This window comes from Daphnia magna, linkage group LG2 (assembly GCF_020631705.1).
Source record: "Daphnia magna isolate NIES linkage group LG2, ASM2063170v1.1, whole genome shotgun sequence".
Classification (NCBI taxonomy): Eukaryota; Metazoa; Arthropoda; class Branchiopoda; order Diplostraca; family Daphniidae; genus Daphnia; species Daphnia magna.
Window position 1 is genome coordinate 10,272,487 of NC_059183.1, and position 26,889 is coordinate 10,299,375.

At 37.0% G+C, this 26,889-nt stretch overlaps 4 protein-coding genes and 3 long non-coding RNA genes across 8 annotated transcripts; 3 read left to right on the forward strand and 4 right to left on the reverse strand.

Moving 5' to 3' along the window:
• Nucleotides 1–5,252: 5,252 nt before the first annotated feature.
• Nucleotides 5,253–5,655, reverse strand: LOC116926789. The gene is made up of 2 exons (XR_004396326.2): nt 5,616–5,655; nt 5,253–5,546 (listed from the first exon to the last, which is right to left on the reverse strand). It is a non-coding gene; the product is annotated as an uncharacterized LOC116926789 (long non-coding RNA).
• Nucleotides 5,656–6,028: 373 nt separating this feature from the next.
• LOC116917727 lies at nt 6,029–6,816 on the forward strand. Its single transcript, XM_045168604.1, has 3 exons — nt 6,029–6,284; nt 6,344–6,472; nt 6,542–6,816. Exons 1-3 carry the CDS (start codon nt 6,107–6,109, stop codon nt 6,730–6,732), a joined length of 498 nt encoding a protein of 165 aa, XP_045024539.1. The 5' UTR covers nt 6,029–6,106; the 3' UTR covers nt 6,733–6,816.
• Nucleotides 6,817–6,929: 113 nt separating this feature from the next.
• Nucleotides 6,930–7,558, reverse strand: LOC123469588. The gene is made up of 2 exons (XM_045168606.1): nt 7,116–7,558; nt 6,930–7,052 (listed from the first exon to the last, which is right to left on the reverse strand). The coding sequence occupies exons 1-2, from the start codon at nt 7,443–7,445 to the stop codon at nt 6,948–6,950; spliced, it is 435 nt and encodes a 144-aa protein (XP_045024541.1). The 5' UTR covers nt 7,446–7,558; the 3' UTR covers nt 6,930–6,947.
• Nucleotides 7,559–10,656: 3,098 nt separating this feature from the next.
• On the reverse strand, nt 10,657–11,738 carry LOC116917725. Its single transcript, XM_032923319.2, has 3 exons — nt 11,497–11,738; nt 11,116–11,428; nt 10,657–11,051 (listed from the first exon to the last, which is right to left on the reverse strand). The coding sequence occupies exons 2-3, from the start codon at nt 11,416–11,418 to the stop codon at nt 10,878–10,880; spliced, it is 477 nt and encodes a 158-aa protein (XP_032779210.2). The 5' UTR covers nt 11,419–11,428; nt 11,497–11,738; the 3' UTR covers nt 10,657–10,877.
• Nucleotides 11,739–14,086: 2,348 nt separating this feature from the next.
• LOC123469589 (sorting nexin-13-like) lies at nt 14,087–18,344 on the forward strand. The gene is given in 18 exon segments (XM_045168607.1): nt 14,087–14,335; nt 14,393–14,495; nt 14,555–14,766; nt 14,837–14,994; nt 14,997–15,074; nt 15,132–15,304; nt 15,369–15,482; nt 15,553–15,682; nt 15,752–15,922; nt 16,050–16,231; nt 16,442–16,564; nt 16,631–16,901; nt 16,971–17,113; nt 17,187–17,402; nt 17,472–17,615; nt 17,672–17,886; nt 17,948–18,060; nt 18,126–18,344. Coding segments are annotated over 18 exon segments (2,847 nt in total). The 5' UTR covers nt 14,087–14,225; the 3' UTR covers nt 18,317–18,344.
• A 650-nt stretch (nt 18,345–18,994) lies between these two features.
• LOC116917722 lies at nt 18,995–19,652 on the reverse strand. Its single transcript, XR_004391249.2, has 2 exons — nt 19,496–19,652; nt 18,995–19,396 (listed from the first exon to the last, which is right to left on the reverse strand). It is a non-coding gene; the product is annotated as an uncharacterized LOC116917722 (long non-coding RNA).
• A 2,001-nt stretch (nt 19,653–21,653) lies between these two features.
• LOC123470068 lies at nt 21,654–25,415 on the forward strand. 2 transcript variants are annotated; one of them, XR_006643489.1, is made up of 5 exons: nt 21,654–22,528; nt 22,616–22,782; nt 22,847–22,963; nt 23,080–23,181; nt 24,685–25,415. It is a non-coding gene; the product is annotated as an uncharacterized LOC123470068 (long non-coding RNA). The 2 variants fall into 2 exon arrangements; XR_006643488.1 differs by lacking the exon at nt 24,685–25,415 and adding an exon at nt 23,243–23,699.
• Nucleotides 25,416–26,889: the final 1,474 nt, after the last annotated feature.

Below are 26,889 nucleotides of genomic sequence, written 5' to 3' on the forward strand. Positions count from 1 at the left end.
CATTGTACTTCGTTCAGTTGCTGTTCGAACCGAGGTACAGAGTCGCCAAACGGATCTCGAAGCTGTACAAGGGACCACTTCGCCCGGGCTCAATGCCGAAATGGCAATACGGTGGCACGACGCGATGAAATGGTCGCTGTTAGAGCCTCAATTGGGCAGACAACGATTGTTACACTAGTTCACCGGTATTCCCTTGTCAGAGGTTCCGTCTGGAAGATGAGAGGGGCTATACGAGAACCCGCAAAACAAAATGGCGGCCTCCATAGACCACATGGAAAGTGAGAAAAATGGCGTCCTCCACACACGGCGTGGGGAATAGGGGCACACAAATGGATGGCACTCGAAGACTCGTTAAGCATTCAGTTAGTTAATGAGGGCTTTAAGAACTGTAGATTAGAGATAGCAACTGCGCAATGTTATGTCTGGGTGCGTGCCGTTAGGCCACGCCACTGTATTTCTCGAAGATGAGCCACACAAGATACGATGATCTGGTTTACACAAAGGTGCAAGAGAGACTGCCGTCCTTCTCCCAGGCCCCGCAGCGCCACCACCGTCGAGCGGGGTAGACGGGGACATAACAATAACTAATAATATAACTATACTACTAATAAGAATAATAATTAGTCTTTTTGGATTGACAATTTTTTATTCTTGATAATACAGGGCCTTTTCGTAACTTGACGTTTAGCAATAATAAACACACGATAAAATTCATGCTTAATAATTTTTGTTTACTTACATCCTTGTTATTCAATTAAACAGGAGAAGACTTGCAATGAAAAATATTCCAAACCCGTAACTTTTGTCGTCAATTTCAACACTTTCAAAAAGTAAAAAGAACCTCCTTCGATCTTAAAATCAAAACGCTAAAACGACAACTAACTGTTTTGTTTGTTTTTTGTTTTGTTAACGATTGCTCAACGAAGTTCCAAGAATCTTTGGTGGTGGTGCTAGCACGATATAATAGGAAAGGTACACTCTCGGTTATCCCCTTCTCTCTAGTGCAGAATTCATTAGAAATAGAATTCGTCAATATTTATTAAATATATCCATTTTTAACAAAGGTGTAAAAGTTCCTGCACTAGAGAGAAGACAAACGTGTATAATATAATGAAATAGGCAATGTTGCGAAAGGCGCAAATTTCAAAAAATTGTGAATTTCAATCACAAATTTAACATATAAATAATTGCCTAATCTAGATGAATTTGGTATTGAAGGATAGGGAATTAAATTAAACTTAAATGAAATCAATTTCTGGACACATTGATTTGTAATTTTATAGATAACGAACGAAAAACCCCAATTTTGACTATACCCCCGAGAGGCGAGGGGCCTCCTTTACTAGCGAACCTGGCGGGGAATCTTGGGACCCTTTACTGAACACCCGCCGTTTCCCGCCGTTCCATAAAATACTTTATTACACCCCCTTTTTCCCACAATGCAGCGGTGAAAGATTTATAGAAATAGGCCTGAAAATGGGAAGAAGGGGGTGTAATAAAGTATTTTATGGACCATGTGTAGACAACACATAAAAATATGAAATAATTAATACTAAATGGGGAATATCTAAGGTCTATTTACAAAAAAAAACATTGTTGGAATGTTAAGTAGTTTAATTACAAACTTACGGTATGTGAAGACTCAAGTCGGCAGGGAGACGAGAAAAAACAATTCTTTTCAGATCATCTGATCGACGCGCCACCATACGGGGCCGCGGTATATCGTGTACGCGTACCGTGTACCGTGTACTGGTATATCGTGGAAAACCATCGTGGAATGGCTTGCTCCGCCCTGAAAGGGGAGGGGCCTAACCAACGTTTTCCACGAAGTACGCCTAGCAGACGACTGTCGTTGGATGGTATATCGTGTACTGGCAGCGTGTACTTATATATAGTATTTGTATATAGTACTATATACACAAAACACAACGTTAATACAACGTTAATATGCTTTTATTGTACAATGTGTTATTGTTAATACATAAACCTTATTGAAGTGAATTTGTTTTTTAATCATGAAAATATATAATAAAAATCAACGGGCTTCTTTATTGCTGATTAATACATGCCACGTTTATCCTTAGACAACAAGTGAATTATCCAGAGGCATATTGGAGTACAGCAAGTGGTCCCTAGGGACCACCGGGCGTGGGAAGGTTTCCTTGCTCTGGTAAATCGTGTACTGGCAGCGTGTATTTATATACAGTATTTGTATATAGTAATAATTTAATATGCTTTTATTATACAATGTTTTATTGTTAATACAAAAACATTATGGAAGTGAATTTGTTTTGATTTACTGCTGATTAATACATGCCACGTTTATCCCTTACTGACAAATTATCCGCCTAATGCATTTGCTATTGTCTTTTTTTTTATTTAAGTTTTATATAGTACTACACTATATCCAATATATCACATTTCTGCCGTCGGATGTCCGAATCATGGCCGAACATCCGTTAGATATCCATGTACTCAATGGGTAGTTCCAGGGATGTCCGTCGGCTAGTCACCTTGGAAGTCCAATGGATGTGCGGAAATTATATTCTACGGACCTCCTTCCAACAGCCAAGAAGATTTTCAATTGTTTCATTTAAGGATCGGCCTCGAGCCAATCGGGGCACTTTTTTGCAAATCGGGTTTCTCATTTCGGGCCATCGAGGCGTGGCTCAGGGTGGAAAATTCTACTCCCCGAATTCAATTGGGATTTGCAATCAATTGGATTGCAATCAATCGATTCATCAATGCAAAAAACATTATTGATTGACTGTTTCACCCGATCGATCCGATAACAACCCCGATAATAGCTCGTTCTACCCGCTTGTCCCGATTTTTACTCTGAAACCGAAAGAAGAGCATTTTTTAAAAATTGCGTCGGGGAAACGGGTTAACCCCAAATTTTCCCCGCACCACCCTGGTTGAAAAAGTGGCACCTCAATTCAACCCTGAATGCACTTTATCGGTGCGGGGCGGTTAACTCGATTAGAACTAATTGGGGCCGATCACTAAGTTTCATTATTAATTGTCAAAATTTCTTTGTTTCCAAAAGGGGAGAACTTAACCATGTTCAAATTTTTCCCTTTAACGTATTTTTATTTTAAGTCCAGCATTTAATACGAAAAATTAAAAAAATTAAGGAGTAATTATCTATTTGCCGGATGGTTTATTTTAAAATTTCTTACAAAAAATGAATAAAATATATGTAAGTCGTGATTTTGTTTGCACAGGCTTTCCGTTTAGCTTACGGGAACCAAGCCATTGTAAATTAACTTACAGAAAATAAATATTATTCGGCATTTAATAATATTCAAAGCAAGTATACTTAGTCAATCGATTGTGTTTTTTGCATCGATGAATCGATTGATTGCAATCTGGGTAGCTTCCCTCATTAAGTACCTCGAGTAAACCCCAATTGAATTCGGAGAGAAGAATTTTCCACCCTGAGCCATGCCTCGATGACCCCAAATGAGAAACCCGATTGGCAAAAAAGCGCCCCGATTGGCTCGAGGCCGATCCTTAAATGAAACAATTTAAAATCTTCTTGTCTGTTGGAAGGAGGTCCGTAGAATATAATTTTCGTACATCCATTGCACTTCCAAGTATTGATGGCAACCTAGTTATTTTTGAAACTAGGTATTACTATTACTTTTTACCGAGTTTTCGAAAAAAAGTAGGTAATACTATTACTAAATACCTAGTTTAATAAAATTACTAGGTAAAGTAGTGGCCGAAAAACTAGGTACTAGGTAATAGTAAAAAGTAGCGGCAAGAAAACTAGGTAGTAATAAAAAACTAGGTAGTAATTTAAAACTAGGTAACCTAGTTATACCTAGTTTTCAAAATACGATAAAAATTAAATGACAATACGAGCAGTTTGATTCTTTGATTATTCTTTCTGTATTTCTTCTACAACTTGAGTTTTGAATAAGTTATGAATCTAAATTTCTGTTAAACCGGCACAGAGTTTCAGATTCAAGCAAAACGGAAGAAACATTTGTTTTTTGCAATACAATTAAATACATTACAAAACTAACAAATGCTTGTAAAATAACCATTTATTTCATATTCTTACTTAAACTTTGAGTTATTCAGGTGCAGAATTGCATGTAATTTCCAATAAACAGTAGATAGACTGATAGACTAACTCAGTCAGGCGTCAGGCTCTGTCAGGGAAAGGGAAAAAGGAAACAAATGAATAGCGATAAGCGAAAAATTACAATTAACAGAAATTTTGAGTTTTTAATCATTTGACAACAGTGTAAAAAAAAAAGTCTAATTACCTAGGTAATGTTTTTCTTATTACTAGGTATTTTTTTTTTTAAACTAGGTTTTACTATTACTAAAGTAGCCCGGAGATAAACTAGGTAAAGTAGAAGTAGGTAAAGTAGTGAAAAAAAAACTAGGTATTACTAGGTAACTAGGTAATACTAGGTATTACTACCTAGTAATGCCACCAATACTTCCAAGGTGACTAGCCGACTGACATCCCTGGAACTACCCATTGAGTACATGGATATCTAACGGATGTTCGGCCATGATTCGGACATCCGACGTCAGAAATGTGCTATAGAGGCAATTCACATCGCGGTTTCGCGTGTCAATTGTTTCGATGTCCGCCATTTTCTCTGGTTGTTTATGTCATGTTTTGCGTTGTCTGTATTGGCTGAAAGTGTTTTTTCCCAATACAAAGTGGATTTTGTGACTCAGTGTTAAATTTTTTAAAATTTTTTTTTGTGTCAGTTAATTGCTACGTATCTTGGTTAGTATGTGTAGCAATTTCTGTTTCCAGATCACATTTCTTGTATTTTTTTAAAAATCTTTTCTGTAGGGCTGTCATGGGTTTTCATTATATTGTTGTGCCCCGGGTTGCAAAAGATCAAGCAGGATAAAAGTGTGCGTTTCTTTTCTATACCTTGCATTCGTAAAAATCAAGGGAAACTGGAATTGGATGTTGTGAAACGCAGAAGAGACGTCTGGTTGAAAAGACTTCATCTTGTTGGCCAAAAAATTACGAATAACATTAGAGTTTGTAATGCACATTTTGTTCTAGGTAAGTCTCGACAAATTTATTAATAGTGAATGTGTCTATCTAATTCTTCTATTTAAAATCACACAGGAAAACCTTTTTACTACACTGGAGAAACACACCCAGACTGGGCCCCATCCCTGAATCTTGACAAAGTGTATGTTAACGCTAAGTCAGCCATGGATAGAGAGTCAAGAAGAGTAATTTTAAATGTTCAAAGAGGTAATACAAATTATGAAGTATAATTTATTTATATGTTATGACAATTGTTATTAACTACATGCAGCATTTCAAGAAATGGTACAAGAGCCCGAACAAGTGCCAATTGAAAATGTACACCTTAATGAGGAAGTGGTTTATATTTCATTAACTGAAGGTCATGAAGAACTTTTCCATCCACTGTGTACTGAAGCTGAATAATAATTATTTAATTTGACCGTCACTAGTAACAGAAGAGTCTTGATCAGATAATGGCTCCAGAATTTCTATTTCAAATAGTACTGTGTCATCCATGACAGCCCTACAGAAAAGATTTTTTTAAAAATACAAAAAATGTGATCTGGAAACAGAAATTGCTACACATACTAACCAAGATACGTAGCAATTAACTGACACAAAAAAAAATTTTAAAAAATTTAACACTGAATCACAAAATCCACTTTGTATTGGAAAATAACACTTTCAGTCAATACAGACAACGCAACACATGACATAAACAACCAGAGAAAATGGCGGACATCGAAACAATTGACACGCGAAACCGCGATGTGAATTGCCTCTATACGGGTAGCATCTAGATGTGCGCGGCCATATTGATATTTTATATCTATATAAATAAATATTGGTATGTATTATTTTAGTTCTATATAGTACTACTATATAGTAGTTCTATATAGGGCTCTTTGGGATCTGTTTTCTTTTGCCGTTTTATCTGGCAACGCAGCATGGCTGCGTACTTTTGTAGCGCAATAATATAATGAATATTTTGTGCTTCTGCATCCCAACAGCAAGGCTCTACTGTTTTGACAAAATTCAAAAGTGTTTCATGTGTTGAAAAATGTGTTTCTATTATTAACTAAAATGAGAAGTTGTCATGTTGCTAAGTGTGGACGTAAGATCAGTGATGGTGTCGAATTGTTTCCTTTGCCACAAAACAGTGTTCGTCGTCAGCTTTGGCTTGACAAGATTAAACGTAGGGAAGCTAATCGTCATACCAAAATAAAAAATATCACGATATGCTCAAAGCAGTTCTATGGAGGTATATTTGTATCAAGCTAATACTAAATTGCTAATACATACTCTGTTGTGATATATTAGGGAAACCTGCAAAAGAAATCTACCCGAGGTATCCAGATTTTGTGCCATCATTGTTGTTAGGGGATGAGCCACTAAAATTAATAGAGTCAACTCACCTTTCTGTAATTCAGGATCATTCTTGGCCGATTGGTAATATTCAAACAACAAATTTACATTTATCTGTCTGTCAATATTAAGCATTTTATTTTGAACTTTTAGATGAGCTTGATCAACACAACATTCCAAGTAATTGCGAAGAGAGTTTACACACAACCATGGAATATGAAGTTCCCAGCGATGAGAACCCATCTGAGACTACATTACATCAAGATTCATTATGCCATGAAAGTCCTTCCCATTTCACGAACTTCTTTGTAGGTTCCCTAAAAGATGTAAAGGCATTAATTTGATAGATAAAAACTTTTTTGTTATTGATATTACTGGCTGCGAAGAAAGATCTGCCCAAGTACACTTATCCTCGGTACGTCCTTTACCCTCATGAATTTCGACTGAATATACAATGACTAGTAAAAGACATCCAATATGATTACAGACTTCTCCTAATCTGTAACATTTTACCATATTTCATGAAGTATTAAGTATTTTCTTGTTAATACTTTAAGTATTACCCTACAGCACAGGTACAATGAGCGTATAGTACACAACCATCAACACCAATTGCAGCCCATGGTGAGTGAGGAGTATCGCTGATAGCTTGAGATGGAGTTACCTAATTGTGAATTATAACAGAAAATAAAATTCATTTAAATAAGAAACAACTTTAAGGGCTTACCTTAGCTTGAACTAAAACCACTCCTGATGACAAACACATTGCCATAAATTGTTTCAGCCACCCATCGTTCACTGCTTGTTTTGACTCAGCTTTGAGACCTTTGTAGGCTCTCTTTGTTTTCTCAACATCTAAATTACTTCTGGAGAAAACTAAGTAGGCAAATATATCCCCATGATCTATTTTGGGAATAATTGTGCAACAGTGAAGTCCTTGTTTCCACAAATCTTTAGATAAACTGTAAGGGCAATCACACTGAAGAATATCCAATTTATCAATGTATTTTTTTTTTGCTTCTACTGAAAGCCCACTAACATAATTCGATAGTGACATAATATTTCAAAACATGAAACACATTTTTCAACACACATGAAACACTTTTGACTTTAGTCAAAACAGTAGAGCCTTGCTGTTGGGATGCAGAAGCACAAAATATTCATTATATTATTGCGCTACAAAAGTACGCAGCGTATGGCTGCGTTGCCAGATAAAACGGCAAAAGGAAACAGATCCCAAAGAGCCCTATAGTAGTTCTATATAGTAGTTCTATATATTAAGTGTATATAGTAGTTCTATATAGTAGTTCTATGTAGTAGTTCCATATAGTACTTATATATAGTAATTCTATATAGTATTATAATTATATGTTATACTTTTTTCTCAGAAATTCTCCTATAAAGTACACGCTTCAACACCGCATTTCATCGTACGTTTTTTTAAATTATTATTATTTAGTTTACCCAGTGGCCTTAATATATTATATTATGTATACAATATAAAATGAAAACGAAACCATTGGAGAACACAATTTCTTTGTATTATGCAGACCATAATAAATGCACAGTTTTCAAGGATTTTGGGTATTTTGCATCTTCCAGTAGTGGCGCAATTTACGCTTGTCTGCTGCCGTTGGACGCACCTGATTAAATTTCTGGGAAATAGCCAACTCCAGTTTCGGTGGCAAACGATGTCTAGTTAGTTTCACCTTCAGCATGGAGCAAATGGCATCTAAGCAGATAAATATGATTAAAATACAACTCTTAAATAATATTTAAAAAACTCTTACCTTGTATTTGAACGTACTGCTCACGCGGAATAGGAATTTTCAAGTCGTCCCCATGCGTAGCTTTCGTACCACTTTTTTTGTGGAGACGGAGGTATTGCCGGGAATACAGCGTCCCAATAAGATTCAGGACAAACTTTCGCTCATCCACGGGACTCAATTTGGTAAAGTTTTCCTTTTTTATTGGAAACGCGTCCTACAACGATTTTTTTCTTGGTTACAATAGAAAAATAATAGGACTGCTGCGAACTTACCTTTAGAGCATGAAAAGCGTCCTCGTCCTCCTCCTCATCCTCGTCGCCACTTTCTTTAGCCGATGATTTATTAGTTTGTTCGTCGACATGGCGGGAGCTCGTCGATGGAGCTGGAGGCGATCGGGAAGCCGCTTGCGTACCCGCTTCCGTACCCGCGTGCGTACCCGCTTCAATCACCGCCATCGCCTTGCTCACTAATTCGGGAAACACTAAATAGCAATACATATTGTATATAATATTGTGCATATAGTAATTGTAATATAGTTCTATATAGCAGTTCTATATAGTAGTTCTATATAGTAGTTCCATATAGTAGTACTATACAGTAGTGCTAGACAGTAGTACTATAAACTACTACATACAAGTACTATGTAATACTATATACTATATATAGTAGTTATATATAGTAGTGCTATACAGTAGTGCTATATAGTAGTGCTATATAGTAGTTATATATAGTAGCTCTATATAGTAGTTCTATATAGTTGTGCTATACAGTAGTGGTATACTATATAGTAGCGCTATGCAGTAGTACTATACAGCGGTACTATTAAATGAATAAATAAATTTTAGTAAATTAATATTGTATAAATACTATATACAAGTACTATATAATACTATTTACCGTGCTTTATATAGTATTGTACAAATGTAGGTACTATATAGTACCTGTGTTTAGTTCTTCTATACAATACCTCTTTATAGGTATTATAAAAGGATACTATATATAGGTATTATATATAACTATAATACACAGAATAACTGTATAGTTAAGAACTGACAGTTATTCTATAAGTTCTTTATATACACATGTACACAATTTTAAACAAAATAATATTTATTGGTTTTAGATTTCTTACCTTCCACTGCCCTCAGAAGATTTGTTACTCTTTGTAGCTCCAACTCCAAGGAAGTAACTTTCTGGAAATGGAGATATTTTTTAAAAATACAAAATAGAGCTATTAAATTAATAAGTGTTTAACTTACCTCGTCAGAGGATGCCTTTTGCGCCACTAAGGCTTCTTCCAGCAGCTTAACCTTGTCCTTTAGGGTACAGTTCTCCTCTGCAAGGTTCTCCGCAGTCATTTTCCATTCCTAAATAGGGGTTAACAAATTTTTAAAATTTATGTATTAAACAAATGAAAAAGAATACACAATTACCTGAGTCGTGCCAGCAGCAATTATGTATTCAACAGTGGCTGCTCGGACAGCAACATTTGTCTCACCCACTTTAGCCTGCGACTCATCTTTGATGAGAGGCTGGGCGGACATAGACTGATCCTCTTCCATGAAAGCTGACAAAGGGTCATTGCTTACCGGATCCATAGCCTAATACAAATACAATTAATTAATTAATTTTATATGACTTATGATTAGGATTAACTAACCTTTGAACTTGTACACACTGTTGACAGAGGCGGATTAGTGGCTTTACATTTTCTCTTTGGCCTGGAAGACATTGTACTTAAAACTACTAAATTAAGATATGTTAGAAAAATAATAAAGAAATAACTTATATACACATCTATCAAATTACCTTGTATATGAAGTCACTAAACAATTCACCACACGTGTCAAGTTTGAATTTTGATTCTTTGGGCCTGTTGTCTGCTGTGTATATATACGTATAGTGGTACAAGATCGGTTTCCACGATATAGAGCAAGGGCGAAACGCATACCCCCTTTTGATTTACGAACGCACCTTGCGCGTGGCGGCCATGTTTGTATCTTGAGAGTTTTCTGCGGTTTTATGTCCTAGCATTCCTCACGTGATTGGAACTCCGTCTTCTAAGAATATTCGCAAAAAATATTTGCGTAACAGTTGGATTATCTAAAACTACATCATTACAAAGGTAAGTAAGCAAGCTACATTTCTATATAAAATTTATCGTTAAAAAACATGCACGTATTAATGTAAATTTAATTTACATTAATGTGTTTACAGTTTCACGATGCGCTGCATAGTAAAAGGATGCACTCGAAGTAGATTAACTAATAACGATTCAAGGTTTTTCTCCATTCCCAAAGTGAGAAATGACGAAACAGAGTTGTTGGTGGAAAGAAGAGCTCTTTGGTTAAATAGAGTTAACATTAAAGAAAAACAACTGCTTGTTTCTGGGAAAGTTTGCGACAAGCACTTCATTTTAGGTATAACTATGACATTTAAAATAAACTTACCATGTTTTACTTGTCAATTTGTAGCTAATACTTTCCTTTATATTCACAATAGGCAAACCTAGTTATGAACGTGATATATCTAATCCAGATTGGGCACCAACTTTGTTATTAGAAAACAACGAACAGCTTTCAGCAAACAGGTGTCAGAGAAGATATATACGTAGCCAGGCTAGAGGTTTGTGGTTGAAGTTCAATTATATTTCTGTTGACATCAATAACACTAGTTTACAGCATTATTAGATATTTTAGCAAGGTTTGCTAGGAAAGGAACTATTTGCTTTTAAGAGGTAATACAACCTGTAGAATATAAAATTTTGATTTTGATACAAGTGTTTCATAAACAAATTCTTCTTGGAAATTAATCAAGAAGCAACCAAAGTCTTTCAACGTATAAATGCAAAAGAAACATCGCTTGAGTTCACAAACCAACATCTGTAGCTGAACCTGATTCACAAACAAAATCATTTTAAGTTGCATAAAGCAATGGTGAGTAAAACTAGACTTTCACCTGATAGAAGTAGGGATGACATCGTTTTAGTTGTAATATTCCATCTTCGTCTACGGTCAGACAGAACTTTGTATCGGAAGTAGCAGCTTCGCCTAAAGTATTATTCCTGTGAGAATAGGGACATTTCATTTCCATCACAGCATCTTCGTGACAAGCGCATTTGAAAATTCTATCAGGGGTTGCCGCCAAATATCCATGTGAAGGACAAACATACAAGCCAGCGCCATGTATCTCAAAGTTGGTATGTAGGTTTGCCTCTTTCATATATTGTTTGAATCTCCTTATTGCTGCCCCTTTGTGCATTATCCCCCAGCTAAAAATACACAATGAAAGTAATATTTAATTGCATTATTATAGTAAATTGGTTTAAAATTAGTATACTCTGTGGCTTTTGAGCGGAACGCACAATCCGTTGGGTACGCCACTTGTTGTAATAGGGATTTCGAAGGATTACTCAGGTTGATTTTTGACACGTCGTAAACTTTACTGGCAGTAACTTTACCCTCTCTTGCCTTGTTCCACTGCTTGCAGCTAGCTTGCCTCCTAGTCAGCAGTTCAATTACATTTCGTTGCTCAACGGTGATGGAATACCGGACAAGTAGATCTTCGCATCTTGTTTGTATTTCTCAAATCGGAAGACATGCCCAGCTCTGGTCGAAAAGTGAAGTCAACCTTTCAGGGAGTGGCGTTTTCACTTCAAGAGGAAGACAGTCGTCACTAAACGGTTCCATCAACCTATGCAATGCAACATGGTGGGTCCCTTTTTCGAGGTTTTCCAACAATGCGTTGAGTGTCTCGTCTGTGACTGCATCATACATTTTGTCAACGATTGCACCTCTCTTAGCGGTTTTTAAACTTGGAATAGTGGTAGGAAGTTCTTTTTTGAAATAAAGATAATTTTACTTGAAATAGAAATAAATAGGAAAATGTATACAGGATGATTGGTAGGGTTCTTGTTATGCCACCACTGCAAAGTACTGGTACATGTCTCTTCTGACAGATTTACTATTCCCCATAATACAAGACCAACATGTGAACATGATCCCCCCAATCTGGAAATAATAATGATAAAAATATTTTTAATTTTGGTATAAGAATTAATTTTAAAGCATAACCTTACCCAGCTTTGCGATCGCAATGTCCACACAAAATCCCTCCTTGCCGTTCCAATGCAACCCAACAATTTAAAGGTGGCTTTGTGTACGCCGTAGAGTTTGTTACCTATTGTAAGCATAACATTAGAATGAGGTAAAGTAGAAAGTAATTTACAAAATCTAAATATTTAAACGTACCAAACCATTTACAACCACGATCCCATTGGAAATTTTTGTGGCACAATAGTCTCTCAGGTAACCATCTACAAATTTAACGTGAAAATCTAAGCTTTTCACACTTTCAATTGGCTTCCCATCCAGTTTACACTCCCGATAGATTAAATAATAGAATAGTTCATTTCGGTCTGTTTTCTTCACTAGAGACTTTAAGTCATCTTTTGTGTTCGTCCAATATTGTCGGGGTATTTTGAATGGGCATTGCTTGAGAGTTATACTAGCTAGTTTCTCACAATATTTTAATTGTTCTGGTTGTGGAAGACTGAACCGTACTCAGACAGATCGAATGTCGAAACATCTATCATGTTGCAAAAGCCTACCACAGTTAAAAATGTAAACACATTAATGTAAATTAAATTTACATTAATACGTGCATGTTTTTTAACGATAAATTTTATATAGAAATGTAGCTAGCTTACTTACCTTTGTAATGATGTAGTTTTAGATAATCCAACTGTTACGCAAATATTTTTTGCGAATATTCTTAGAAGACGGAGTTCCAATCACGTAAGGAATGCTAGGACATAAAACCGCAGAAAACTCTCAAGATACAAACATGGCCGCCACGCGCAAGGTGCGTTCGTAAATCAGAAGGGGGTACGCGTTTCGCCCTTGCTCTATACTAGAGTAATAGAATACTGGTGTAGCCACGGCCATTTTAACTCCCTCTCTTGGATTTTTTCCCAAAAGTTGTTGCCAATTTCGCGTATCGATTGTGAGAAAATGAGGCAAGATATCGATTTAAGTGTCCCATAACCGTAACTGCCACCTATGAATTGAGTTTTAAGGGTTGTTATTGTTATAACAACCCATATGCTTATACATACATTTTTTCACACTAATTAATTAAGCCACTTTTTGTTTACTTTCTGAAGTACAGACGACGAAAATGAGCGAAAACATAGCGAAAACGTAATACATCACAAGTTCACAACACAGCCGCTGTGGCGCTTTCGTTATGGGATAGAAAGACTTTCAGGCCAAAAAGGCAATGGGAGGGCCCGCCACAAGCGTGGCTACACCAGTGTTCTATTACTCTGTCTATACCGTGGAAATCGACCCATTCCACGATAATAGGCTCCTCCCCTTCTGGGCGGGGCTAGCCATTCCACGATGGTTTTCCACGATATACCGGTACACGGTACACGGTACACGGTACGCGTACACGATATACCGCGGCCCCACCATACGGCATAGGACGTGCATGGCTTCAAGGGGTTTATAGCAGATCGTAGTCTTTACCTCTTAGTCTGTGGTGAAACCATAGACAACGAAGTGGAAGACCGCTAACGCCTATATCCCCCTGTAGCGATGCGCGTGACATGCCGCATGGTGGCGCTGAGTCCGCTAAGACCGAGACAAAATTTTTTTTTTTTCGAATTTTCGAGATACGGAAAATGGGGAAAAATAAAACATTTTATGAACGTAGGTTACCCAACCACTAAAAATATGAAATAATTCACACGATATGCTGAATTTTTGTGCTTAATTTGCATGTGCATACCAAAGTGATACCGTGCATGATTTCATTAAAAATTACGGTGTGTGAAGCATTGGATCAGTAGGGAAACCCAAAATTATTATCTTAGCGGACTCAGCGCCACCATGCGGCATGTAACGCGCATCGCTACCTCCCGTCCTCTCAGCCTTATCCCCCTTATGGCCCCCTTCGTGGTCTTCCACTTCGTTGTCTATGGTGTAACGAATCTAACGATCGATACATATTTGTTGACCCATTTCTGTCAAGGAAAGTGAAAAACGGAAAGCCCAACAGAAACGATGAATTTGAATATCATTGGAGTTTTGTGTGTTGCTTTCGTTATTGGCGTGCCATGGGGGTTCAAGTCCTTACTTGGCTTGCTAATTTTCATGGTGTTCCTGTTAACAAGGTTTGTGTACTTTACATCTGTTGACTACTTTCTGTATCAGAAACATTCTATCTGTAGCTTTTTGATTGGATTTTTGAATGAAGCACAATCTTTGTTTACTGCAAGTGTAAGTGTGATCTTCACTCCAATTAGTACAACAAATAGCTTACCTAAAAGAGAGGTAAAAACATCAAAATTGTACATGACTATTTATTTTTTCACACACATCCTTAACTCAAGTTCATTAAGCAGCCAGCTGGACAAAATTCCAAACTAGGTCTAGACAAACGAATTTCAGGTTCTAACCTTATTGATGATGCATTGCAAGATCTACTTCAATACATCATACGTGACCATATTGAAAACTGGTATGGTGTTATTACCAAGGAAACAGAATTTCTATTTGAAACAAAGCAGTTCCTGCAAATAGTAGTGATTAATGTATCTAACAGGTAGTCTGTTTTATATTAAATAAGAAAAAAATTTAAATATATTTTTGCAAATTTTTTTTAAAATGACTAGATGCAAAGAGGTTGATTGGCTTACTTTCCTTACAACAAGGTTTTTTGACAGTGTTATTGCTCATATTCGTCTCTATCGTGAAACAAAAATTAGACTGAGTCAAAAGACATCAGATATTGAAGATTCTGTCCAAGCGACAAGTGCTAATTTTGTTGGGACATTTTTGAATTGGAGCAGACACGTGGTATAAAGAAAATTGGCAGAGGAAGAATTGCAACAAATCCTTGTTATGAAAAAGGTTTTAAAACTTACGTTAATTGTTTTTAAGTTTCTACATCCATGTCAAATTTTAAAGAGAGCTTAAAGATCCTCAGTGGTTTCTTTCTCCAGCTGCTTAGTTCTAAGGAGGAATTTAATTGTCGGCCGCTGAACTTACTCTTCTCTCAGATTCTAACAGGTGAAATTTTGGTTCCCCTGATTGACCTTCTTTCAGATCCAGATTATGTTAACCAAACTGTTATATGGCTGGTAATGTTACACTGTTAGAATGCAAACTATTTGCTTCAGTTGAGTTTTATACCTGTGATTTTAGTGCAAAAACTGCCCAATTACGAGTGACTCCTTTTTGACTGTGATACGTTATACGGAGTTTTTCTCTGAATTAAATGCTTCCCAGCAGTTGCTGACGAAAGAAATTGCGATAATGGTAAAGTGTTATAACAGGGATTTCTTTTTGGGAAGCATTACGCACATGTTGTGATGTTAAATCTTTGAAGAGGTCACATGATTTTGGAGGTGAAGACGGTATATTCGTTAAAAGAAGACTTAGTAGTTTGTTGTTTGTCGATCGTGTTATTAAAAATCATATTCAAGAACTTAACGAAGGAAAAGAACGTAACTCTATTGGTAATGTTTTATTTTGTATTGCACAACTAGAATCTAAACTAAATGTTTTCTCATCTTTTTCTTATGAAGGTTACAATACGCCATCCTATTGGAAACGCTGGGTCGGTAACCATGATTTACCTAACGTTGAGTTACCACTAGAAGATATTTTGAAAAATAGCGTGGCACTCTCATACATGCTGGATTTTATGGCTTGTTTTGAGTCACAAGCATATATTTTCTTTCTTCTTAACGCCGAAGGTAATATTTGTCGTAGAATTTAATCAATTGCATCACTTTTCAGTGGTAGGCTAAGCCATAATGGGCTAAGCATTCGGCATGAATGGCTGTTGGCTATGCATATACGTACATGAATCGTTTGCTATAGGATGGAAAGCTGCTGCAGTTCAGCAGATATCACAGTTGCAACTCGAAGGAGTTGAAGTTAAAACTGAGTATATCCATTCCAAACAGCGCAGCAGTGACGTTGATCTTAATTTGCCTGGACAAATCTTAATGAGCTTGCAAGAATCTGCCATGGGAATTTTTACTCAATATTTCTCGGAAAATGTAAATACTGGAATCAAAATTGCATTTCCTTAAACCTATCAATCTTTAATTTGCTATTATTCTTTTTTTTATTTTAATTTTAATTTTTTAAATTTAAATTTAAATTTGTTTTATTAACATTCGTTTTTTTTTTCTTCTCTTTGGTTTTTCTTTGGTTTACTTTTGTATGTTTTTGTTTTGTTTGTGCATACGTGTGTATACACACGAAAGGCTACCCCAAGTTTGTGTATCGACGACGTTATCGTGAGGCGATTACTCTACAACTTGAAAAACGAGCCGCCTCTTGAGTCGTGGTTTGACGAAGTTAAGTCAGCTGTAACTTATAAATTAGAGGTAATTACTTAATTGTTTAACTTACGTAGAGATGTTTCGTTATTGCAAATTATATTAACATTTTAGAAAGATGAACGGTTTTTGCCATCATTCCGGAAAAGTTTCGGGTACGTGAGTATGTTGGCCGAACTAGACATGTTGAAGGAATCCACAAAAGGTGACGACGAAGATTTGCGTTCATTGGACGGACACAGCCATATGGATTCTTCTGGTCTGTCTAACCATTTGGCTGTCAAAGAAAAGTGCTCAATCGAAAACATTTCATATGGTGAAATATGCAACAATGGATCTCCAACGGTCGATAATGGCACTTTGAGCGCTTCCATTTGCCAGAAAGGTAGTAGTAAAGAAATATTTGTAATAATTTTTTTAAACGCCTTCTGTTTTGCTTGTTATTTATTTTTAGGAGTTGTTAAAGATGGCATTTCCTCCCACGCAGTGTATTCTGTTACCGTGGTTAAGTCTCTGGGTGCTAAAGAAATTGATTCATGGGTGGTATATCGAAGATATTCAGATTTTTATGATTTCCATATGCGACTAGAAGAAAGGGTAAGTTATGAAATGATACGGCAATACCCAGGAAATTCTATAGCTTTTTACTTGATGCGACATTGTACTTTAGTTTAAAGCAATTAGAGAATTTTCATTCCCTGCCAAACGGGCTTTCAACAACATGGATAAGTTGTTCTTAGAACGTCGACAGTACTTACTCAATGAGTATCTGAGTAAGTTATTGAAGCCAGAGTTTTTAATGGTAAACCCTGGTCTTCGAGAATCTTTACTCCAGTTTCTCGATCGAGGTTCTTACGAACAAAGCAAAGGAACCATTTCTCGCAAGGTATGCATCTTTACGGATCACTCTAATCATTTGGATAGACAATTGGTTGTAAAATACAATTTATAATAGGTGGACAGCCTGATGAATCCGTTTGTAAGTTCAATGCGAAATGTGACAAAAGTGGTTGGTTTCGATTCGTCTTTCGTAAAGGAAAACAGCACTAACGATGAAATTTTAGATAATTTGCAAACTTTGTCCGGAATACCATTATATGTAAGTGTGAAAAAAAGAAACATCGTTTCATTATTTCTCAAAGATGATATTTACAGGGAGACGGTCAATTACCTTTGCGATTTCTCTTGATTCTAATGGACGAAATTTTTGATCTACACAATCGTAATCAATGGTTGAGAAAAAGAGTTTTCTATGTTCTCCGGGAAATTTTGCGAGCAATGTTTGGAGATGTATTCAATCAGAAGATCGTTGATTACGTAGTCACAGCTACGTCCCCGGAACAGGTCGCTGAATTTATTCAAGTCATAAAGTATGTGAAAATTTTTTAAGTTCTGTATAACATTCATGATGAAAAGTTCAATATACTCTAGCTGTTCGTTTTGGCCGCATGGAGTACCTGCTCTGCCTCGCCCTTGTCGTGATGAAGCAACCAAAATGCGAACCCGAGTAGCCGCCAAAATGTCTCTGTTATCATTATTTTCAGGTACGATCGCTGTTATTAGAAATATTTTCTGTTTTGAATGCTACGTGTTATATCGCTTATCGCAGATGAAATCAAACATCTCATAGGCAGCGAAACTACGCGAGAAGGTGTTTTTCGCATATTTGAATTGTTTCAGAATCCTGTTCTGAATCGACGACTGTTCTACGTAATTTTCGAAGCCGTGGTTGATACCCTGTTTCCTGAAACTAATGTAGATGAATTGTTTGAGAAACTTCTGCAGGAGAACTCCAATTAATATAAGAACATTGCTTAGTTAAACTTAATTGTAATCCTCTACGCTTTGTTGTCATATTTTCAAAATATCTCGCAGGAACGAGTTTTAAAAACCAGTAAAAATAAGTACATGGCATGCTAATGATGCTGTTCATGTACAGTATCCTGCACAAAAATCCGAAAACTGATTCAATTTTTTAAAGCCACCTATTGGCGAGGTAAAGGGTTTTTTGTTTGTTTTTCTTTAAGAGGTAGGGTAGACGGGGTGATGGACACATAGGGCAGGGTTGGGTAAGTCTAGACATTAAAAAAAGTGCCTTAAGCTATTACGCTTTAAGGCAAGTTACAGGTCGGAACATTTTAAAATATATTCCCATATAACTAGTCTGAAAAGCAAAGGTTTCCTGCTTTTTGCCTCTCTTGGCATGTTTTTTACATTTGCCAAAGTTGAGAAAATTGTTCAAAATCATTTTCTTTCTGAAAAAGCTTACATGAGAGATTCCTTCCACCAAGTCATCCATGATGTTGCATGCGACGGCCTTGTTCTGCCAAAGATTTGTTGCGATGAACATCGCATGGAAATGGTCCCTTTTTGAATGTTCGAATATATAGAAATCCGATATCATATGGAAGCGAAACGTTTAAAAAATGAGGTTAATCAGAAATTAAAAGAAGAGCAGCATAAGCTGCACAAGCTGTCTAAGATGGTCAATTAATGTGTATTAATGTATATTAAGGCGTGTAATACAAAGAGGAATTGATTCAGGTTTCCTTTTTTTGTAGTAAATTTTTTTATTTTTAATCCAGAAGAAAACAGCGCGGAAAACAGTCATAAGCGACTACTTTCCCCATTGTTGACAACGTTTTGGAGGAAATGTTATGACTGATCCGGGTTGTCAGCGCCCCTAGCGAGTGCCCCAAAATTTGTCCGCGGAAATAGCAGACGAACAGCCCAAATCAGGCCTAGTAGACAACAGTTCCGGGACCTCCATGGTTAGACCATGTTTTTTTTCGATTATTTAAGCGATCAAATTAACAACGAAAAACGCCATCTGGCAATATTCTTCAGCAATCAGTAGTTTTTTCAGGGGTAGCATTGTCACTAAAATAAAAGAAACACATTTAAAAAAAAACCATGCCTACTACGTAATCTGTAACAATATTTCTTACAGAAATGCTATGCTAGACAAACATAATTTACCTGCTATTTCTCCACACTTTCACACTTTCACACTTCACACTTCTGTTGGGATCGATGTTCTCAATGTCTTCAAAATTTTCACCATCCATTTTGACAGTTGACAGTACTGAAAACGTTTGACAAGACTCTCTGTCGTCAAAACACCTAACACAAATTGTTTATTTCCATCAGCAGATGGCTCTGTTCGCTAGCCAAATGATCGGTGAAAAGATTTGATCGGAAATAATTTTTTTAAATTTGATTGTGCGATCAAATCATTTTGGAATGATTTGATTTCCGATCAAAATTTTGATCGTGATTTTGATTTCGATCACGACAACTCTGGTAGCAGCAAGTTTCGATATTCCAAAACGAGAAATAAAAAAATCATAAAATTAGCTAACAAATGGCTGAAATAACAACGTTCAACTAAATCACTGACAAGGGGACTGGTGTCGAATACCACTGCGACAGCCCCTTCGATTGAAATAATTTGAGAGGGGGGGTGTAGGGGTACTCTCGGGGGCCACTGTTGGGGGGTACAATGACCGCATTAAAAAAACGTGAACATCGATTTATTTTGAAAAAGCCATGTATGGGTATAAATGTTAATAGTTAACCTTTTTAAGAAGAGGTAGGGCAGTTTTGGCGCAAAATCATCATAAGGGGGGGGGGGGCTGAGTAATGTTAGTCCAGACACCTTTTTTTGTCCCAGTTATTAAATGTCTGGGTAAAAGTGTAGACTGTATTATCTAAGCATGGAGGTTAGCGCCAACAGGATGGCCAATTTATAAGAAATCACCGGCAGACTCAGTTCAGAGTTGGGATGTTAATTTAAAAAAAACTGTAACTAAATCTATGCTCCATGTGGAGGAGTACCTCGGTTCAGGTGGCTTAGAATTATAGATCCCCTTCATAAGTTTCATGACTAAGTAATGTTGGCCCACCGTATGGTAGTCGATGGGGACAGAGTGTCGGACAGCATAGAACGGGCTTTGTTAATAGTGTTGTATGCTTTGCCTAAAGTGAACAGGTTAGATAGAAATGCCAATATATTATTTAAATCATTTGACAAGGAATGGAAACCCCATTGTAAGCACCAATCACCCCAAGCCGCCCAGGGGGACTGGTAAGCAGCTTGCAGCTTGTGTGGTGGGACGGACTCCCGCCAACAACAAGTTGACCACATTTGATGGCCATTGCCTGTGAACTCACCCAGGACAACTTCCAGACGGTTAGAGTAATCGACCTCGTCTCTATTAACGGGTTTGGAGGGCCGTCTACTGACAAGCAGGTGCCGGTGTGGCGGCAGGTCCCTCTTGGAGTTAGTTTTTTTTTTGAGACGGATCAAAACAGTAGGAGCCCTCACTTCGATCGGGAAGTTCCCGATAGGGCCGGTTGGTTTGATACGGTTGTGGGGCGTTGTTTAGTACGTTCTACGTCGTGCTGGTTGACGGAGTGGCTTTGCGATTGTGATTTGTGAGGGAACGCTTTTTTCTAGAGCGGGGATTTCGATTTTAGCTGTAGGGTGTCTAATTGTCTATGGTGTGTGTGTGATGAACATAAGTTGTGGCAACGTTTGCGTGGAGAAATTGAAGTTGTGTGGTGGTTTGCATTCTCTTGGTTTGGTTTTCTCTTTTTATGATTGTTAGTTGAAGACTTGAAGTGTTGATTGTTTGAGTTCAAACTAAAGTTTAAATAAACTATTATCCCTGTTTCCGTCGTTGTTAAGTTGTTGGTCGTGGTTCCGTATGTCTTGGAGTTTTGGTCTCACGTTTGTTTGAGTTTTGGTCTGGTGTTTGTTGGAGTTTTGTCGGTTGGTTTTCGTTATGGTATATTTGTGTCAAGTAAGTAATTTTCATGCTTGGTGAATGAAATGTTTTTATATTTGTAAATTTTTGCTCAAGATTCGTTGGATTCTGACGGTTGGTGTTGTAGCTGTATGCACTTGTGTTGCGTGTTAACCTTTCTTGCTGCTGAGAAGTAGGATCTCTTAGTGCGGGCATGGTCTAACATTGGAGGTCCCAGAACTGTCGTCTGCTAGGTGTTTCGTCTGCTATTTCCGCGGAAAAATTTTTTGGCACTCGCTAGGGGCGCTGAAACATGCCAAGAGAGGCAAAACGCAGGAAGCTTTTGCCTCTCTTGGCATGTTTTTTAAGTTGAGAAAATTCTTCAAAATCATTTTTGAACGGCCTTGTTTTAATGGCAATGGCGCGCAATGGCCCTAGCTAGTGCCCCAAAATTTGTCCTTGGAAATAGCAGACGAACAGCCCAAAACAGTCCTAGCAGACGACAGTTCTGGGACCTTCAATGTTAGACCATGGTGCGGGTGGGAATTCTGGAATCGGCTTCGAGTGGTGCATATTTTCTAGTGATGGTGTAGGATGTAGTCCGATCTGTTGTGTGACAGTGAAGTTATTCTCCACCAAGATTGAAAACGAGGAATTCGAATTACCACGGTATCCGTGAATCGTGGCAAGGAGTCTATTGTAACGTTACGTAACTGCGAGTGTTGGTAAACTGAAGGAGCATGGCGCTGAGGCTCGTGAACTGGCGGCTAAGGCCAAGTACTACGATATGGCAGCTGCTGTTCAGTCGATGTTGACAATAGCTTAGGACATATAGATGTGATTGATTTCAACGGTGTAAGTGCGCAGTGAAAGCCTGGTCTCATAATATACATTCCATGAGTTCAAGGCTTACGTGTTCGAATTAGAAGTATGGGTTAAAAATATTACCAAGAAAATGGACGTACGCAGATGTTTAGGTTGCTATGCATGCATACTAAGAGGTCAAAGCCGAAATTGACGGCTGCCAGATCCAATTTTGTACCCTCAAAAATTATGGCCGGCGCGTGGTTCAATAACAAGATACTCTGAAGGACGATCGGTAGATGTTCATACGAGCCGGAAGAACTGAGAAGGACCTTGGCTGCTACCTGGGAGGAGATTTAAGCTCTGTTGAGTTAATGCGCAATGACAAGAATTCTGCCATTTTAAATTCGACAGAATGTGCCACGAAAAAAGTGTGAAAGAAAGACTGTTTTGAAAGAATGTGCGTATTCCTTTGATACTGTTGCATCATAGTTCTGAATGCAATGAATTAAACGAAATTTCTTTCTTTGTTATTTTCTTCGTTTAGCATTGTTGCTGAAGGCCCTTTTATCTGTGGATTCAGATTCGTGATTGATTGTGATCTTCGAGTTTGGTCGCTGTCACTGATGTCATCGCTGTCGTCGTGTTTTCTTTTCTGCTTCCATTCTTTAAGGACTTGGGAATCGACCGTATTGTTTTCTACTTTCAAAACCTGTAAGTGGATAGGGTGTAGTAGTTACGTCATTGTCGTGAGTATAACGCGATATTTTTTTCTCAGTTTCTTTTTACCTTGAAGACGGAAGCTTTGGAGGTGTTGATGGATGTTTGTTGTAAATTCACGTTCTTCGTAGCGTCGTGGATGGAAAGCTTGCAGTACATTTTTTTTCAGCTGCAGGTCGTTAAGAATTCCTTTGTCTTGATTCCACAAGTTTACTTTCCTCTGAAAATGATATTTGTCATAAATTAAATAGTTTTTAAATGAAATTCATTTTTGACTTACTATTTCTCCAGGTTTCATAGAGTGATCGAAGATGTCAACTTCCATCTTTTGTAGCTCTCATTTTTAAATTGTGTAATTGGTCCGGCTTTTTGAATTACACCTTCCACATCTAGGTAAGAAGAAGTTAAGATCTTATTGTATTGATTTTTTGTTGAATTTTTCTACCTATCATAGTGCCGTGGCTCATTTGGTAAATGTAATTGAGTTGAGTCTTCGGGTGATGACCATTTGGGAATTGAGTATCTTGTTCAAGATGGATTACCTTGATTTTTGCAATTTGTAATTAGAGTATTATTGAAAATTTTAATGTAACCTCTGTTTTGTTGCAAATTATCATCTCATATTTGAACGGGTAGATGCTGTTGGGTTTTGTAGCAGCGACGATTTCGGCAAACTGCATGTTATATATTTCCCCTTCTTGAATCAGTAGATAAAATTTTTCAGCGTCCTCGCCGGAGGCTTTGACTTTGATTGTTCCGGACTCGTCTTCAAGTCGAAAGAAGAACATCTTTTGGTCTTCCTTGATCGGAATTAGTCTTGAAATTCACGATGTCATTTCTTTAATTTTCCCCCCTAGGTTTGTAAAGGTAGGGGAGACTGGAGTATGCCGGGACACCGGGTCAAGAGGGACAGTAGGGGGAAAAATAGTAGATTTTAATAAAATCAAAAATTTTTATAGTATGTTATTTAGAAACATACAATCTACTTTGGCATGAAATTTGGTTGAGTTTTGTCAATAACTGTATCAGTTATTAACAAAACTAAAAAAACGGTTTTTTTTTAGTTAATTTTGTCTCCGCCATTTAATGTTTCTAGAAAAAAATAATCGCAAATGGCATGTAAATTTAATATGGAAATTAAGCTTAATCATTTCTTTATTGTTAAAAACAAAAATTATAATTTTCGATCAATTACTGTAGATAATATTAACGTTTTAAAAAAATAGTCTTTATCGGGAAATCGGGACAGCTGTTTTTGACTAAAATGGGACATTAGTGGGCGGGTTTGGCCTTCAAGCCCATCAATCATCACCGAGCTCATGACGCCATTACTGTTCCTTACAATGATTACAAGCAATCGATTATTCAGCATATTAATCGATTACAATAAGCCCAACCCCCACCTATCTTGTAATAAGGGTTTTTTATCATATAAGAAAAAAATTTTATTAACACAATAATCAAATTGAAACATTTATTAACTTATAGAGTCTATGCAGTGGGGCGCTATTTCAATTTTTACAAATTGTTTTAATGAATTTTAAGGCGAAAACGGAGGACGTCCCTCACTACCCACCCTAGTGTCCTCACTTACCCCTCAAAATAGGCTCCTCCCACAAATCTAAGAAAATTTTAAAGGTCTTATATGGGAAAATGGTTTATTATTAAATTATATAAAAAAAAGGGGGGGTACATTACCGTATGGAATACATAAAAACAAAATAATAAATTAATTTAATGATTAGTTTGGGAGATATAGGGGGAAAACGAAATCCGTCTCGGCTTACTCCAGTCTCCCCTAAGTCGGTGGTAAACGATATCAGTTTAGTTTACTATAGAACAGTTTTACTTAATTGCCGAGCTGTGGATTGAGATTTTTTATTCTTTCGAACACAGGTTGCGAAGTGTTTAGTGATGCAGTCCCGGTTTGAGTGCTGCATCCAGGTAAGTAGTTTTCGTTTTCCGGCTCACTGTCGCTTTCACGAAGCACCTTGCTTGAATGCAGTTTCTAGTTGACTGAGCACTATCACTGAAAGTACGTTAATCGTCGGTGTTTTAACGTTTGTTTTCCGTTGCGTTAACTGGTTTTCTAGTAATTGCGTTTGATTTTTTTTCCTTTTTTTTGGAAAACGAGTGAGTAGTTCCCCAATTGATGTTATTTCATTTATTTCGCGGTGACGATCAGGGAAACCCTGAAGACTTTTATGTTCCATAAAGGTGTTTTAATGTTTTATTTGTTTTGACCTTGCTTTTTTCATAATAAATGTTTTAAAAGTAAAAAATTGTATTCGGAATGGGTGTATTGGTAAGGGAAATTTGCGTACTTGTAACACGGGTAAGATATTGTAGCCATGTATAAATAAGGATAAATAATACCTAACATCCAATACCAATAAACGATGTTGTTGCGTAACGATGCTGTTGCGTCACGGTGTCAATTGCAAATATCACGACTAACACTTTAATCGTTTCAAACAACGCAGTCTACATCATAAGTAATCTCTCGCAACCAGTTCATTTGAATTACAGTCATTTCAATTCCATTCATGCTGGTGCTGAAAGGTGAATCAAATTCTAAATTTTTCAGAAAACTTGTTACTTTCACGTTCAACTGCTTTTTAACTTCCAGTGTGAATCTTTTAGCGCGTCTGACTTTTAAAGCACTAATGCAAAATCTGGATGGAAAAAATTATGTTGTGCTGAATTGGATCGACCGTTTTGGAATTGAATTCCGGGGTTACGACAGCAACAACATTTCCAGCATGATCAATAATACAATAATGGTAGCATTAATACTATTCATGCGGTTGTTTTAGTTTTAAAACTTCCAACGATATGTTGGTTTCCTATTTCGTTGTTTTCTTGTCCATCTATATCATCGGGGAGGAACGTTGCAGACCGGAAGCATTTATTCAATTACCGGTACCAGAGTATACCACACTTTGGAATAATTCAACTAGGATTGATAATATTTAAAAAATCGAGATCAACGAACACACTGCAGTAATTGTTTTGTTTTCTTTATTTTATTTTTTGGTGCATTTGTTTCATTTATTGTTTTTCTTTCAGATAATTCGTGTGGGAAATGCTACCATCGAATTTTTCAATTTCCCTCACCTGCAATACAATTACATAAGTGTTCGTTGGATGTCCGAGGAACACCGAACGCAACACGCCATCGGTAAGTACCTGATAAATCTATCGCAATTAGTATTTTTCTTCCCTTAATCTGATGTCTGTTTCGGATGCTTTAGACCTTGTTGGTGTATTCTGCCCGATGTGTTTGAAAACTAACGTTATACAATTGCACACTCCAAATGCAAGCTTAAGATAGCTATTCGACATCAAAGTGCCTTCCTACTCTACTAGTACGACGTGAATGTGAATGCAATTCTTCCACAGGTATATGATTTTGTGAAAGTTTTAAGGAATTTGACAAGACGGAACAGGTTTTTCGTGTTACCGTGATAGGTGGTCGATTTTCACTGTTTTAAAAGTTTAATACACAAAAAATTTTTATTTACATTTTCAAGATCGACCGTCCGTGCTTTGAGTTTCAATTACTGAAAACCTGGATTAACCACCAATCTTACATGGGCTACACGGAGGTGCGCTAACATCAAATAATTTGTTTTTCAGTATGCAGAAATAATGTCGTATTTGTACGTTTTCATTTCCATTCCATCCAGTGTTGTTCCGGTTAATTCGGAAACCAGATTTGTTTTGTTCAGCAGAATGTTAATATCTTTGCAATCATATCGTTTTCACTTTCTACAACACAACAACATCTTGAGTCCGTAACAAAAAATAGAGTAGGTAAAAAAAAAAAAGAAAAGTGAGCAGTGTAATATTGAATGTATTTAGAGTAAGAAATAAAAAATGAACAATTTGTTTTCTTACTATTTGTTGAAGGTATTGAACCGCTAGGGCAAACATGCCTTTGGCGACTACTGTTTAGCCAAGGATCTCCCTTAGCTAATGTGATGGTGATCCTAGGCTAGCTTCTTCTTCTCGTTAGTACTACAGAGTAAGGTAATGTCTTATGTCAATCCCTTTCTCGTATAACCTAATGTGTGTGTGAGAAAGGTGTTTCTACAAATA

What these genes read in the sequence shown, in the direction of transcription:
- LOC116917727 (XM_045168604.1), top strand. Translation starts at nt 6,107, where the DNA reads ATGAGAAGTTGTCATGTTGCTAAGTGTGGACGTAAGATCAGTGATGGT. An exon ending in CTCAAAGCAGTTCTATGGAG is followed by an intron (nt 6,285 to 6,343) that starts GTATATTTGTAT and finishes GTGATATATTAG; the next exon opens with GGAAACCTGCAAAAGAAATC. An exon ending in GGATCATTCTTGGCCGATTG is followed by an intron (nt 6,473 to 6,541) that starts GTAATATTCAAA and finishes TTGAACTTTTAG; the next exon opens with ATGAGCTTGATCAACACAAC.
- LOC123469588 (XM_045168606.1), bottom strand. Translation starts at nt 7,445, where the DNA reads ATGTCACTATCGAATTATGTTAGTGGGCTTTCAGTAGAAGCAAAAAAA. An exon ending in TGGTTTTAGTTCAAGCTAAG is followed by an intron (nt 7,053 to 7,115) that starts GTAAGCCCTTAA and finishes ATTCACAATTAG; the next exon opens with GTAACTCCATCTCAAGCTAT.
- LOC116917725 (XM_032923319.2), bottom strand. Translation starts at nt 11,418, where the DNA reads ATGCACAAAGGGGCAGCAATAAGGAGATTCAAACAATATATGAAAGAG. An exon ending in GTCATCCCTACTTCTATCAG is followed by an intron (nt 11,052 to 11,115) that starts GTGAAAGTCTAG and finishes TTTGTGAATCAG; the next exon opens with GTTCAGCTACAGATGTTGGT.